The 16502-nt window shown below is 40.3% G+C and overlaps 2 protein-coding genes across 4 annotated transcripts; one reads left to right on the top strand and one right to left on the bottom strand.

Annotated features, from left to right (window-relative positions):
- Nucleotides 1-35: 35 nt before the first annotated feature.
- Nucleotides 36-7206, bottom strand: dnajb4 (DnaJ heat shock protein family (Hsp40) member B4). 2 transcript variants are annotated; one of them, XM_030401511.1, is made up of 3 exons: nt 6476-7206; nt 3652-4232; nt 36-3076 (listed from the first exon to the last, which is right to left on the bottom strand). In XM_030401511.1, the coding sequence occupies exons 1-3, from the start codon at nt 6684-6686 to the stop codon at nt 3041-3043; spliced, it is 828 nt and encodes a 275-aa protein (XP_030257371.1). In that variant the 5' UTR covers nt 6687-7206; the 3' UTR covers nt 36-3040. The 2 variants fall into 2 exon arrangements, with proteins under 2 accessions (XP_030257371.1, XP_030257370.1); XM_030401510.1 differs by having other exon boundaries at nt 36-871; nt 6476-7205.
- Nucleotides 7207-8051: 845 nt separating this feature from the next.
- slc25a24l (solute carrier family 25 member 24, like) lies at nt 8052-15111 on the top strand. 2 transcript variants are annotated; one of them, XM_030401508.1, is made up of 10 exons: nt 8052-8401; nt 8504-8630; nt 9077-9164; nt 10573-10684; nt 10840-10998; nt 12982-13119; nt 13216-13326; nt 14108-14275; nt 14357-14495; nt 14577-15111. In XM_030401508.1, exons 1-10 carry the CDS (start codon nt 8279-8281, stop codon nt 14762-14764), a joined length of 1353 nt encoding a protein of 450 aa, XP_030257368.1. In that variant the 5' UTR covers nt 8052-8278; the 3' UTR covers nt 14765-15111. The 2 variants fall into 2 exon arrangements, with proteins under 2 accessions (XP_030257368.1, XP_030257369.1); XM_030401509.1 differs by having other exon boundaries at nt 8285-8401; nt 8484-8630.
- Nucleotides 15112-16502: the final 1391 nt, after the last annotated feature.

The following is a 16502-nucleotide window of genomic DNA, read 5'->3' as shown; positions in this document are numbered from 1 at the left end:
ATCAAGTTTCTCCCCATAACTGACACAGCTCAAGATCAGTTCATGTGGAAATATTTATTTGAAAATTCAAGTTCAATATATTCACGTCAGATTCTAAAATGCACACAGAACGATCCAGCTCATTCAGCTACTTTCCTCTTGAACAACCTGTACAGATTTTTAAGACAGCCTTCTAAATCAATGGTTCTTCTTTATCATGACAAAATAAACGTGATTGACAGTTAAAAACATGTCAGTAACAAAGCATGTCAAATCTAAATAAGAGCAAGAAAATGTACTGTTGGCACTGCAATTCTTCCCAGGATCACTAGGATGTTTTTGGCAACTGAACTCATGTACTACCAAATATTTCCAACAAACAAAAAGATAAAGTGATTGTGGCGAAGATCCACGTACATAAAATGTGTGACTTTCCGATATCGTCGACCCCAGACAGTCTACCACTTCCATTTATTTGGCAGCATGCATGGCATTTATAAAAAAAACACCACATAGCTCAAAAATAGAAATTGCACATTCTTGAGTAGGAGGTCCATCTGTGAACTGTCAGAACTGTCCTTGTACGTGTGTGTGTTTGTGCGAGTGTGTTTGGTAACAAGGGTGAGCGCTGTCATGCAGTTATCTCCCCCAGTCCTTCGTCCTAGGTGGGTAAATGCCGTTTCAGGACATCCTTGGCGTTTCCAGGCAGCGTCTCAGGAAAGTTAACATCGAACTCCACCACCAGATCCCCTCTCTGCTCAGGGTTTTTGGGTAAGGGGAGACCCTGTCCGGCTACAGTCTTTCTCATGCCAGGCTTGATGACATCCGTGATCTTCATGTTGCACGTCTTCCCGTCTATCGTGGACACTGTGACCGAGCATCCGCACAAGGACTGAAAAGACAGAAATATAAGAGTCAGAGGGAGAATGAGGAGAACAGCAACCCACACAGGATCTAATCTTGGCGGAGAGAACACATGAGTCTGTTCCCTGGCTCAGACTGGATTTATAGATGTGTAAACTAGAGCTGGTTGTATGGCTGGAATGAATAATATGATATTCGTAAGAATGTCATTAATTAATTTAATTACATGAGGGAAAGTTCAACCCGGAATCAAAAATAAATAATTTCCTTCTCATCTGCAGTGCTGTTTATGCATTTGATTGTTTTGGTGTGAGTTGCTGGGTTTTGGACAAACTAACTGTAGAGATGTCTGCCTTCTCTTGAATATAATGGAACTGGATGGAAAAAAACAAATGCTCGACAGCGATGTTTCTTCCCAGAAATCCTGAGCCGATTACCCAAGATCACCCGCAGACTTTACTGATTGTAATTTAATGTAGGAAGTACTTTTTTATAACCCAACTACACCTGCCAATCATATCTTTGCACCAAAAGAAGCTGCGTCTGCTAATGGAAGAGAGGCTAGATAGTGAAGCTAACTAAGCTAGCTAACCTAACAGCTCAGCAGTGGAGGATGCCATGAAGCCCCCAGGAAGAGCTCAAGGCTTTGAAGCCAGTTTTCATAGTTTCCAAACCGTGTAATTACACAGTCACGCGACGCACTGAGGCCTGAAAATACTTTTCCCATAAGCTTACATTGTAACTGGAGCCATTCAGTCATTCAATAATATGTGCAAAGCCTAGACGAGCAGCATGATTTAATTTATTTTATCCCCATTCAGGTTAGCCAGGCGATTGACTGTAAATAAGTCAGCTTGTGAAAAGGTGAAAGCCTGTAATGCTACACTACACCTGCCAGCTATATCATTGTGCAGAAGGAAGCGTGAATCTACTCATGGACAACATACAAGCTAGCTAACTGAGTTAAGCTAAACTCTCTAGCTAAAGTAACAGCTCAACTGAGAAGAACAACCATACTGTTTACATCCCAGGCTGTCACAAGTACAGCACAAGCCATGAGTGCCATCTTGTTCCATTACATTCCAGAGAAGGCAGATACTGTATCTCTACAGCTGATATCTTCAAAACTCTGAAACTCACACCAAAACAATCTAGATGGATAAGTAACACTGCAGGTACGAGGATGTGGATGTGAACTGTTCCCTTTAATCTTTAATCTGCTAATACGTAATCTTTGCCATTTCTTTTGTAGCAATATATTTTTTTACATGATAAGATAATGCTGGATATGTTGGAGCATATCTCGTAGACGTTGTGCAAGTTGCTCTAATTCTCACAAATTGATTTCCTCTCTTGATGCTCCCAAACTGCCTTCTAAATATTCAGTTCTTCAGTTATAAATACTACTTGAAGCTCCTGCTACTTGGCAGACAGTCAACCTGGAATTGGGCGTAATGTACCATTAATCCAAACATGTTTGACATGCTTCGACATCGGATTACTAATTGGAATTCTCCCCTGTCCTCTACAGTGTCTGCTGTATTTTTATTTACAGACAAACACAGGGCCGTTGATATTTGAACAATGAGCAAATGATACAGCTGTTTTGACGGAATAACTTTAACCGACAGCGTGTAATTTCCGCTGCTAGGGGTCTCTCAATCAAAACTGAAAACAAAAGACTAGTTTGAGTTAGCGTGGGATCATGGGAGTTGTTGTCTTCATTGTTAAACAACCGCATTTGCTGATGAACATCTATCCGATGTCAATCAAGCAGAAATGCTCATGGACAAAGTTTTAATCACGTTACATTAAGTCATATTTCAACTTCCTCTCTGACTTTCTGTACTTTCTATTACTCAGGGATTGAACATTGCTGGAGACATTTGGGATAATGTGAGTACACATCTTAACACATAACAAAGGTCTAGCTGTTCTAAGATGTTTCAGTGTTGTATATTAGGCCTTCATTTAATAGCTTTTCCAGAGCTTTTCAACCACTACCGATCACATCAATAGTGTTCAGTAGTGGATGGAGTTTTCTCAGCCGTGGTGGAGACGACTCAGCTGTCATCAGGTGAGAACAGGTGGTGGTAATCTCTCTACTCAAAGATCGCCCGTGGTGCTGGATACGATCCTAGAGCCTTCTCTTGTTGATTTGATGAAGAAAGTGCAGTGGAAAGCTCTGGAAAAAATCTCATGGTCCAGTGGTCCTCGAAGAGATTTTATCAAACTGCAAAGTCAATAATTAACTGTGAGGTTATTTGTTTATTTATTTTTAAATTGTCTGGCAATTGGCAAATCGTTTTCACACAAAAAATGAGTGATGTGCAACATTTAATATGATTAAATGTTTGATTTAAATATGAGATGATTTGGTGAGATCTCTCCTGAGAGTAGGAGGAACCATATAAGTACATCTAGCAGTGTGTGTGTGTGTGTGTGGGTGGGCGCTGCCTCTCAGCCCCCCTCCGTGATACAGCTTCTATTTCTCAATGCTGATGATCTGCATTACACAAGAGCACAGCCAAAGTGTGTGTGTGTGTGTGTGTGTGTGTGTGTGTGTGTGTGTGTGTGTGTGTGTGTATGTACACTTCAGTACTATACTCATTCAGTATGCCTATTGAGGCTACCTACAGCTTATTGATTGTGACCAGGCTTTTAGGAGCATCCGAGCTTTAAAGCGGCACTCCAAAATAAATGTGAGCCTGTTCTGACTCTGCCTTGCGTGTGACTAATCCATCTATCAGACTCTAATAATACTGCTACGCTCAGTCAAAGTGGATGCCGAAATAGAAAACCACTCACCTGTCGTAAGCTCACTCGGACGGGATAGACAATGTTCGAGCCCTCCCGTCTAAAGTGAGGATGTGGCTTGTCCTTGATGACGAAAACAATGTCAGCAGGAATCGTGTTGGGCGACTCGTCTCCCTCCCGCGGGAACGTGATCTTGGTTCCCTCTTTCCAGCCCCGCTTGATCTCGATAGTGAGAATCTTATCCTCAGTTCGCATGGTCCTGCCATCTGGGTTTAGCCTTTTGCGAGAGATTTTCATCCTCTTGGTGCAGCCGTGGAAGACCTCCTCCAGGGAGACCCTCAGTTCGTGGATGATGGCCGGGTCCTGCTTCCGGCGTTGCTGCCCGCCGGGGCCGACGTGCCCGTCCCGGGGGAATCCGTTCAGGTTGAAGCTGGTGAAGGAGCCAAAGGGATCGTTCCCGTCCACCTCCATGTCCTCGTCATCTCGGCCGTTGGCTTTACGCCCGAAGAAGATCTCGAAGGGGTTTGAGCCCCCGAAGAAGGTGGCGAAGGTGGCGTGAGGGTCACCATGGAAGGTGTAGGTAAAGTTGCTGCCTTGTCCGTCAGCAGTGGGCCCATTTCCTCCCTTTAAACCTGAAGGGCAACAGAAACAAGTCAGTCATCCAAAAATGGAAACTCAGCAGTAGGACAGAGTATGCCTATTGTCATGTCTATTTTGACAATAGGGAAGCATGATCCAATACACAGATTTGGTATCGGATCACTCCACATTTAAAAAGTCGAACGTGTATGACTTGGGAGAATCTATTGGCACATATGAAAAGAAAATTCAAAATGTATTCATTAGTGTTACAAAGTTTGTCTCAATCCCATTTCTAGTTTAACCCTATCCTTTGTTTTTGTGTACTCTCTCGCCACTCAGAACAGAGTTACAAGGGGTGGTGGTTGAAACCTCCCTCTATGAAATGGGACAAGCCTTCCAGACCCTCATACATCATCAGTTGTCATCAACAAGAGAAGCAACCAGACATTTCCACTATGCTGTCTTCAGCTGTGGTGATTCCTCTTGTGTTACTATGGGAAGCCTGGTATTATCACAATGCCATTTGCCATTTATCTGATGGAGATAGAAAAGCACAGGCGCTCGCAATCCATTCACAACTTCACACCATCACTCACGTCATCAAATAAAAAGGAACACTGCTTCATTATTGAACCACAAGCGGTGTTTTACAGGCTAACATTAGCAACCCTCGCTTCTATCCTGCCAGTCTGCACTGATATTTGAGGAGCAAGTGCAGCAACTCCGCTGCTGGACTTCAGTTACATTTCAGGTGTCACATGCCGACAAAGATAGGGATGCATCATTAGCTAGCTAGCTAATTAGCCACTGAGACATCAGCAAACTGGTAGCGATTGTTTGACACGTGTTATGAAGAAAAGCGACTTCCCTTGACTTAATTTGAAGCGGTTGTATCTTCAAACACACCACTAGATGCCACTCAATCCTCCACACTGGACCTTTAAATACAGTTTATTAGAGCTGGAACGATTATTTTTTCATCTATAAATCAATTATTTTGACAACAGAAGCAGAAATATCAAACATTAAATGGTTGCAGCTTCTCAAATGTGAGACAGACTCGTCCTTACATCTTTGTTTGCAGAATATGCTTACAAGTGTTGGTCAGACAGAAAAAGACGTCACCTTAAAGGGGCACTACTTAGTTTTGAAGAAGAAATTCAAACATAATAATATTTACAGTATTAATGAGGCGAAAGTGTAAAAAAAAAATTCTCTATAACTGCATAAACAAGCACGAATACTGTTTGAAGCAAAAGAGGTGACAGGGTCCGCCAAATATAAGTAACAATGTATAAAATTGTGTTATCCGTTAAGGTCAGTTTGTTTATTCACTTCATTCAATCACACGCAGGTAGAATTTTTAAGATATTTGATTGCTGAGTCTCGTTCCCTGGTCGTGAAATACTGACACTTTGGCTGGTGGAAGGCCCGACCAACAAACCGAAAACAAAAGTGTCAGTATTTGACAACCTCATAATTTTTGGAAAAAATCATAAGTTGGAGATGTTTTATTTGTCACTGTCGTCAAAACATTCAGTGTTTCGTTTAATTAATTCAGTCTTTGGTGGACATATTCTGAGACTATATACACTCAATAGCTTTCATTTTTAGATATAACAGTACATAATATCACCACCACTGTTACATTGTCACTAAAACAAAGCACATAGACGATCTGTTGTATAAAGCTTTAATGGAGCCATATTGTAACACATCTCTAGGTGTCATTTTGGGATTCTGTCACAAACATTCGCTTTACTGGTGGAAAAAATAACACATTATTTCACTTTTCCCTCTCTGTTGATGTTTAATACCTAACCATTTGTTGAAGGGAATTCACCAAAAGACTGAGCATTATCTTCAATCTTTGATATTTGAGATGTTGAGATGATTCTCTTCCTCACATCCAACATGTTTCCCCAACCATAACCATCTGGACTGAAAATGACACCTTTACACTCATATGCTACATGATAGGTGACTCATACTGCACATTAAGGGCTTTCACATGACTCAAATATAATTTGTATGCCACATTTTCATGACAATCTGTGGGAGAAAATGATGACAGGCCTTCAGCAGATACTGTAGATGGCCCTCATAGCTAATCCTAATAAAAAGCACAGGACTATAATGTGCTGAACAGCTGTTTTTTCTTTTTCTTTTTTTCTGGGCCTGCTGGCTGCAGTGAGCGACTTGAATTAAAGCCAGCTGTGTTTTGCATCCATGCAGGCTTTTGTAAAAAAAAATAAAAAAAATGTAATTCAGTGAGAGAGAAATCACACATTACCTTCCTCCCCGTACTGATCGTAAACTTCTCTCTTCTTCGGATCACTGAGGACTTCATATGCCTCCGCGATCTCCTTAAATTTCTCCTCGGCGGCTGCAGACTTGTTTTTGTCCGGGTGCCATTTCAGCGCTTGTTTTCTGTACGCTTTCTTAATATCCTCCTCCGTGGCTCCTTTGGAGATGCCCAGCATTTTGTAGTAATCTTTACCCATTTTTCCCCTCGCCTATCCCTGACAGTGAAATGGGAAGATGAACAGGGGGAGACGAGCCCTCGAGGGGGGGAGACAGAGAGAGAGAGAGAGAGAGAGAGAGAGAGGAGCTGGACCGGGTTCTGTTCGACGGATGGCTCGTCGGCGGCGGAGAAGCGGCCTCAGTCCGGACTGATGGACAGGGAAAAGCCGCAGACGGAGACACGGTGCGGGATGAAAACCATTTAGAGGCGGTTAGTCAACGCCGAAGACCTCCTGCTATTTGTCCGAGACTGGGTGACCCTCTTTAAATAGCTGCGGCTCCCTCTCCTGCATCCACAGCGCCAACGTCAAGTTCAACACGAGAACTGAATCTGGTTCCGGTGTGTCTGCGTGTGTGTGTGTGCGTGTCAGCTGTCTGCCGGTGGAGAGAATAAATAAATATAGGAATAAAAGTGGTTAAAGGAAAAGGTAGCTCATCCTGATAGGTGCGTATAAGCTTGGATTTTAACATGATCATCACAGCCGGACTGACCTGTTGTAGGGTGCCAGGGCAAAGAAATGAGCTTCGGCCCCCCCCCCATCACCACCACCACCACCACCAGCGCTGGGCAGGTCACTTTCAAAAATGCAATATGTTGCATATTACTAGTTACATTCATTTTAAAGTAATACATTACATTGCAATATTACTGTATATGGAGTAATAAATGACTCAACACACTGCCTTTTAGTTACTTAAATATATGCACAAATAACCTCTATAGAACGATTCAGTAGCCCAATAGCCTTGGTTACCTTGATGAGCAGGCAGACAAAGGATCAACGTTTGATATATTATGAGATAGGAATAAATATTTTTATGCAGGCTCAGTCATATGAAACATAATATAGGCTACCTATACCTTCTATAATGTAGCCTATAATGACACGACAAGACCCATATATCTTTGTCTATGCCTTTTTATTTTAGTCGACAGAACAAGTAGCACATTGGGCGTATGTGATTCAAAAATTTAAATGACAGTTTGCTGGGAGGATTAGGCTTCATCATTCTGCCGACGAAACACGTCCCATATCAGTCTCATATAGATTATCACACCTTCAAAATCAGTATATAAAAAGCTAACAAGTGAAAGTAGGTAATTTTGACTTAGTTAATGAATTAATTAACTGTAACTTCTGTAGAGTCTGTGTGTGTGTGTGTGTGTGTGTGTTTCATTTTTTTGTTCAACTGAAACATTAGTACATTTTTCTTTTCTCATCACACTCAGTCTGTGTGTGGGTAAACCTCTGTCAGCAGGCCCTCATGTAGAGGAGAGGTCACAGTGATGCCTGATGGTGATGATGCTGCAGTCGGCTCTCTTGCAGCCACAGCGCCACCTGCAGGACCACAGAGGCGGTGAGGCTTTCTCTCTGAGTTCACGTCGAAATGCACTGACATCGAGCTCTGCCAATGGCTGTGAGTCAGCGCCGCTGCAGGACTGCAGTTCAATAATCTCTGATTGTTATCAATGCTGTGCTCCTCTCCCGTACAGGACCTGCAGCGGATCATTCAGGGTGCAATTTATAGATCCCAGTTCTTCGTCTGAGGTTGATCTGTGTTCAGACGAGTCATGGATCAATTTCGTGGCTTATTTGCCAAACTGGACCAAAACGATGATGGATTCGTATCTGTGGCGGAACTCCATGACGAAATGAAGAAGCACGGGATCCTGTCGGCGGATGGCAAGGTCCAGGTAATAATAATCATAATCAAATCTGATTGAATCAATTCTTTCATTAATGTGCTGTGAGTCACCACAAACCTGCTGATTGAAGAGGTGTCTGTCCCCTCCCAGACCATCATTGACTCTTATGACAAAGACAAAGATGGCCTGCTGGATTATGAAGAGTTCCTCAGCTACTTGATGGACAGAGAGAAGAAATGGAAAATTCACTTTCATGACCTTGACAAGAACAAGTGTGGTGAGAGCCGTACCTAATGAAAAATGCTGCCTGTATTTCTACATTTGGAGACACAAGAGAATGCTATGGTATACAATATTACTCTACAAACAATGCATAATGATGAGAGTAAAATGTGTTTTAGTGAACATTACACCTCCTGTTCCGTTATCCTAGAGGATTAGTAGTTCTACTTGTGCAAATCAAATTCTTAATAAACTTCCATAAATGTCCATTCTTTGACAATCAAGTGCATTTCCAAGGTCACACAGGAAAGAAACTCGTGCACAGGACGTGTTTATTGTAAGCAACAATAGCTCAGTTTACTGCGGTGTGACCTTTGCACTCCTAGAGTTTACAGTATCCTCTTTCAGGGAGCACAATCTACACATGACACTTGGCAGGATATAACTGGAAGGACGGTCTCAGTATCTGTTTGTAATTGTGTGCATTTCTTCTCTGATCAGGAGTGATTGACCAGGAGGACATCATTTGTTTGTTTAAGGAGTTAGGAGTGGTCATATCAAAGCCGAATGCAAAACAAATTATTCAAATGTAAGATTTTTTTGCCCACTACCTCATGGATTCATTATTGCAATAAAACAAACACTCCACTGCTGCAGATTTCACACACTCATAAACAGGTTTTGGATTTCAGTTATATTACTTATATATGTTTATATAAATGCTTAACTATCAGTTATACACATCATAATGCAGGTCATTTAATTTATGGCTTACCACGTGCAACTTGACTTGACAGACAATAAGTGACCTGAGACCCGACTTCAACTCGTGACTTGAATTGAGACATGTTGATGGAAAGTAACTGAGTACATTCACTCAAAGACTGTACTTTAGGGGCTGGCACTCTCCTTGAGCATTTCCATTTTTTGCGTCTTCATACTTTATACGCCACTACATTTATATGATAGATAACTTTAGAAGCAAAGTAGCATATTTTTGATGAAATATCTTTTATCTGATTAAAATAAAACCCTATTGATTCTGATCAGGAAAAGATCCTTCAATAAACGGCCATGCCAACAATTGCTTGACTAGTTTACCAGTACAAAGTGGATATATACATGTAAATATATGTATAATTTAATTTTACTTGTACTCAAAATACTTTAGTGTATTTTTTGCCAGAAAATTACCTTGATACTTATGTATATCTGATATCAGATAGTTCAAGACTTTCACTCAAATACTCTTCGCATGGTCAAGTATATATATATATATATATATATATATATATATATATATATATATATATATATATATATATATAGACGTAACTGTGATATTTAAAAATAGAATATTGATATTGTGATAATAACGCGTAAATAGTATGTCGCCTCTGAAATCATTTCAGTTTCTCCCTGTTCTCACTTTGTCATAGTAGGTGGCAGTTTTGCACCATAATGCTGGTTGCATTAAAATGTTTGGTGTAATTATTATTTTTTTATGCTTTTGTACAGTTATGGTTATTGACTCTCTCTCCAACCTCCAAACACTTTTTTTGAGTGAAATTCATTTGACAATAAAAATACAAAATGCTCAATAAACAAAGTTAAAGATGGATTTGGATTTTTTCTTTTCTTCAATTCTTCTATAGATACTCAGATGATATAAGTATGTGAATTCTTTAGGCCATGATAACTGCGTTGTGAAAAGCTTATATTGTGACAGCCCCACATGGGACTTGACTTGAACTTGAACTGTCAGAAATGAAATTACTTGACTTGCTCGAGACTTGGAGGTTTGTGTCCTGCTCTGTCAAAAATTAGTTACTTAGAACTGAACAATAAACACAGCACCAGCAACACTTACAGCCTCAGTGTGTCTCTTAGTAGACGAGATTTGATGACAAAATACACAGCTGGTCATTAAGAGTCTTCATGACAGTACACGATGAAGTCATACTATTTGCTGTATCTGTTGTTTGTGTGAACACCAGGATGGATAAGGACAGCTCGATGACCGTGGACTGGGATGAATTCCTCCACCATGTCATCCTCAACCCTGTGGATGACATCGGGGAGCTGGTGTCGTCCTGGAAACACAGTCTGGTAAGATCTGGTGGCCACATCACTCTAACGCTGTAACACTTCAGTAAAGCAGAGCTTTGCACAAACTATGACACATTCACTGTCCACTTCAGGATGAGTAATAACACAGTGATTAAAGGATGACGAATGTAATTTTTCATTTCTTCTGTCTGTAGGTTTTTGATGTGGGTGAGAGTCGTGCGATGCCCATCGAGTTCCCAGAGGGGGCGTCTGGTTTGGGTGCATGGAGGACGTTTGTTCTCGCAGCAGGACTGGCCGATGTTGTCTCCCGCACTGTGACTGCTCCCATTGACCGGCTGAAGACCCAACTTCAGGTCAGCTCCGCTGTCAGGAGGCACATGAGTGGATTTATTTGATTTACACAATTTGACAAATTTATGGATGTATGATTCCAAACAACTATCCAAAGACGTGTTCTCCTAACATCTGGTATTAAGATGATCATCAGTGGAAAAATAAATTACACTTAAAACACATACGCAAACACATCCAGGTATGCATGGCACTGGCTTAACTGTAACTTTCTTTTTTAAACATTACTTTGGTGGTAGTGGTTGAGTTTTGGTTCCACAGATTCCATGGAAGCATGATGAGTTTTGAGCTACAGAGTTTCTCACACTGGGCATGAGGCTTTGACAGGTTATGTGTCCTTTCTTGATCTAAAACATCACACAAAGTCTATTTATCTTAATCATTTAAGCTCAAAGGTGCATTGATGAGCTTTCAGAGCTTTCATCCGCTTCTCACAGTCTAACAGGTTTTATGATCAGAAAATAAGAGACCATCTTGTGAGGGGATCACACCATTTGATGCCCCTCAACATGTTGTCATTCCCACCCATAATGACTCCTGTAATGACTCCCGCGCAGTAGTCATTTTACATACATTATTACACAAATACCCTGATGGGTCGGACCACACCTCATCCTCAAACTCTGCCCTCATTTGCATCTCAACTACAGACCCGTAAAGTCTTAAATGTGGGTCATGCATGCATAGTGGGGGGCAAATAGCCCCTTCAGTACTTTGTAACCCCTACACCCCAGATATGCTATTCCACCAGGTAACTAATAGGTGGTCCTTTGTGCTGAGATTCTTGTGTTACATTTGCTGTTGCTAAAAACGGAAATTAATTTCCACCATTAAATTCACACACACAAAGTCATTTGAAGGGTAATTTGAAGGAGCATTTCATATGCGATCTGATGTTCTTTCATGTGGTCTGGATTCTGTTCTTACATCTTCTTAGTAGGTATTTTCATAAGCCAAAGAATGAACCAGAATCACCTTGATCCATGTAACAAATGACCTGGTGTTACACTATGAAATTAAGTGCTGATGCTGTTTTACATTTCTGCGTCGAGCTGTAAAGATAGCTGTAATCAGCTAGACAAGCTTGCTTTACATAACTCGTCTTTCCCTGATAGTGGAACAGCGTTCAGTTTACTGCAGGTGTTATATCAATAACCCCTTTGATATGTATGTAAAACTTTATTTATATGGCATTGTAAGTGCTTTGCTCAACAATAATGTACAGTAGACATGCCAAGCAAAGAGTACAAAGTAATGCAAAGGTGAAAAGCACAGAACAGCAAACATACACACACTTAGAAGTACACTCAACTAGAAGTCCTACATTCAAAAGATGTAGCATGTATTATCAGCCATATTTCCAAAGGGTCATTGTCAGTGTTTTAATAATATGTGTGATGTTTTTGGATTAATATTAGTGTTTATTTTGCATTTTACTGCTGTATAGTGAAGGTTGAGATCATTGTAACAATTTTATATACTGTTTGGTAATTTAATCTACAGATAATGCATAATTATGTATGAGATCATCATATGTTTTAGGGTCGCTGTCCAGTGAGAAGCACATATTTCTACAGAAAAAGAATGATAATAAAAACAAGAAACCCATGAAGGAACATTTCATCCTCCAGTTTATCAGAAAAACGTTTATTTAAAATGGCCAAATTTGGATCTGAATAGTGACTAGTGACTACAGCTTTCAGACAAAATATAACGTTTTTAGAGAATAAAAACAAAGAACAAATTTGCCTCTGCGGTGTTGGAGAGGAGAGGTAAAAATTTGCGTGATAGATAGATATAGATAGAATAGATAGATAGAATAGAAAGCTCAAGTAAAGTAAAAATACCTTGGGTAAATGTACTTATTAACATCTCACTACTGTGCATTTATGAATTGTTTATCAGAATGCATAACATAGCTGCACATTCACTGCATCTGTCTGTAAAAATGATTCATATGACAATAAATCATGGGTGCTCTGTAGGTTCATGGATCCAAAGCGTTCTCTCAAGGCTTTCAGGAGATGAAGGCAGGCGGTCTGCGGTCGATGTGGCAAGGCAACGCCGTCAATGTGCTCAAAGGAACGCCGCAGTCAACACTACAGTGTCTCATCTACGCCCAGGTGAGACAGCAGACGGACTCTCTGTATGAATTATAGACGCACCGGTTTCCAATTTCTACCTGATGAACACACTGAGAGCTTCTCTTCTCCATACAGATGAAGGTGTACACCCAGAACAGAACACAGGAGACGCTGACGGTGCAGCAGCGCTTTGGACTGGGGTGTGTGTCCGGCGCTGTTGCTCACGCTGCCTTCTACCCTTTAGAGGTATCAGAGATCAGTGGCAGGTCTGAGTGCTTTAACGTTTCTGTCCTGTTCTGTTTTCTGTCGTAACAGCTGAACATAAAAAGTAGTATCTCAGGTCACCCATAATAATAGAACTTGAATAATAATCTCAAAGAATCTGATATTGTATGCACTTGATCAAAAGTACGAGTAGATTATACATATATTTACATGTATTTATATATTGTGTACTATGGGTCCAGTGATTATTGGGTCCCTTTTTTCAGCATTTTTCTGATTACTGGATATTTCTTTTTATCTTATTGCCAATAAAATAAATTAATTGAAAAATGCAGTACTTTGTCTATGATGCAGCAGGCAATCCACGAAGTAAGTTGTAACTTAAGTTATAAAAAAATTGTAGTGGAGTAAAAGTAAAATTTTTGCCTCAAAAATGTTGTGGAAGTTTAAAGTAGCAGAACATGGAAATAGTCGAAAATGTACAAGCATCTCTAAATTGTACTTAAGTACAGGAGTTGAGTACAGATGTATGTAGTTAAATGTCTTGACTGGATGTGTGTGTATGTCATGTAACTTGATGGAGAAGCACACATTGTGACTTTGATTCAGCAAAACTTTTCATTTACTGTTGCACTATTATCATTATTTTTTTTAATCAGTGTCACATTTTTGAAATAGTAAATGTTTAGAATGAAACATTTATAATTAAATTGTTATGAATAATATAAACCATGTGTCAATTGTAAAATGTATCAATGGAGGCTTATTTTCATAATCTCTTCCCTCTTGTTTTCCCCTTCAGGTACTGAAGGTGAGGTTGAACCTGCAGCAAGCTGGTACTTATAACGGAGTCGTGGCATGCGCCCAATCTATTTATAGACATGAGTCGATGTCGTCCTTTTACAGAGGATTCAAGCCGAGCATCCTCTGCATGATCCCGTATGCAGGTGTGGAGTGTGCAGTTCATCAGGTGAGACAGAACAACAGTCAAACATTATATATGTGGTTATGAGGAAGATGCTTTCATTAAGTGTTTGTTTTGTGATTTCAGTCAATCATGAGCTGGGCAAAAAGTGATCCAGCCTACAACAGTGACTCCAAACTGTTCCTCTTCAGTTTTGTGGCCTTTGCTTCAGGACAAATGACCAGTTACCCTCTGGCAGTGATCAGGACTCAGCAGCAAGCACAAGGTATACCTTTGCATTTTCCCTGAACCATCATATTTTAACATTTTTTTTTCAAAATGTTTAACTATTTGCTTTGTTTTCCAGCTTTCAGCTCAGATTCACGTCCAGCTTCAGGTGTATTACAAGGACTTGTAGGGATATATGAAAGACGTGGACTGAGAGGATATTATAATGGGATGGGAGCCAGCTTCGTCAGGGCGATCCCCTGTGCTCTGATAAACTACACTTTGACTAGAAAATTTGAAAATGTGTTTTCTTCAATGGAGTCTTGAATGTAGCAAAGGGGTTGCTTTCTCTGTGTGCTGAAATGGCACACTCAGTTCAGTTAACTTTTTTTTTCAGGCATTTGATGAGGAACACAGAGAAAACTAAAACTGTGAACTTCTTTTAATGTTTAGTGTGTAATGATGACTGTAATCTTCAAAAATGGCTGAAATTGGAATTCATGTCTGCCAGATATGAATGCTCGTGTAAGAAATATGGTGAAGTTTTTAAACACACATAACACCTCACGAAATGCTGATGCATGGTTGATTTGAAACTTACAGTGTGATCAAGGTGAAAACGGGCTGTGCAAATGAGCACGTGTGAGCTGTACAATAAAATGTTATTTCATAAATGGCATCTTCTTTTCTATCATTTAACTTTTATTAGCTTCATGCAAATATGTGTGGGTTTAACCATTTTCTATAACCAAATTAAGACATTTTAAAGGGCACCTATTATGCTTTTGGTTTTTTTTCCTTTTCCCCTTCCGTGCCTTATTCAAGTTGCTGGAAGTAAAAAAGGTTAAAGTCTGCAACAACAGAAGCTACTCTCTCCCACAGAAAACACTGTTCCTGAAACATCTTCCCAGTAGTCCTGCCTTTAAATCTGTGACTTTGGGACATCACACTGTGCCATCAAGTCACTCAATGCATTTACATGACACTCAAGAAAACCGAATTACTGGGTTAGTCCGACTATGATCTGATTTTTATGATGCATGTGTACACCTTAGTCTGACTAAAATTGATAGTCGCATTACTCGTGTATGTATACCTTCTATCAGATTGGATTCGGATTTTGCGTTCTGCGCAGGCTTGAGATGTTTTTCCTGGTGCTGTGAGCCGGAAGTAGAAGGACGGCGCCGGCGGCGTCTTTCCTCCGAAATAACAGCAAACAAGAGCGCTATTGTGCATCTAGTTTGTGTAATTATCATGTACACCATATACGAAATGTACAAAGATGTAGCTTCGTTTTGCTCTTCGTACGCCATCCTTCTCGAATGCCGAGGCAGAGTTTGTTGTTGCTGGTGACGTAAAGAGGTCAGCCGGAGGTGGCTCTGTTACCACTAGTTGAAATGGGTACAGCGCCACCTATCATACCGGGGTATGACATGCTTTGGCCAACAATTCGATTTTCTCACGGGCATGTATACTTGTACAATTGCAGTTGTCCGATTGAGTAGCACAGTTGACCTATAGCTGTAATCTGACTAACCTGTGTATGTAAAGGTACTGACTTATTTGCGTTAACGCCTGCGGCACAGCTGTTATGTTGTTGTATGCAGTGCTGGTTCAGGCGTGTGTGAGCTGCCCAATCACAGGAAACTGGGTTTTCAGGAGGAAGGGCCTTAAAGACACAGGAGCTAAAACAGACAGAGGAGGAATACAGTGCTGCAGCATCAGGCAGTGTGAGAAAACTGATATATTTTTGAGCACTAAAGCATTAAAACCTTTAAAGAGTGAGGAGAAGGTTGCTAACATTTCTTTGTTACAAATCCAAACCATTGTTCATATCAGCCAGGTTTGACAAACAATATAGAACTGTGGTAAGAAATTAGAATCAGTTTTGTATCTGTTATAACAAACATGAGAAATAGGAATAGATGCAGTGATAGATACAACCAATTTCTTGTTGAACCAACTATAAAGGGTATTTTTCTCAGCTAAATATGATGAATTGCTGCACGATAATTCAATAGTAAGTAATAAATCTGACAGTCAATTCATCATGCATGACTACTTT

Source organism: Sparus aurata, chromosome 21 (assembly GCF_900880675.1).
Source record: "Sparus aurata chromosome 21, fSpaAur1.1, whole genome shotgun sequence".
In the NCBI taxonomy this organism is placed as follows: Eukaryota; Metazoa; Chordata; class Actinopteri; order Spariformes; family Sparidae; genus Sparus; species Sparus aurata.
This window is presented reverse-complemented; position numbering and strand designations above follow the sequence as displayed.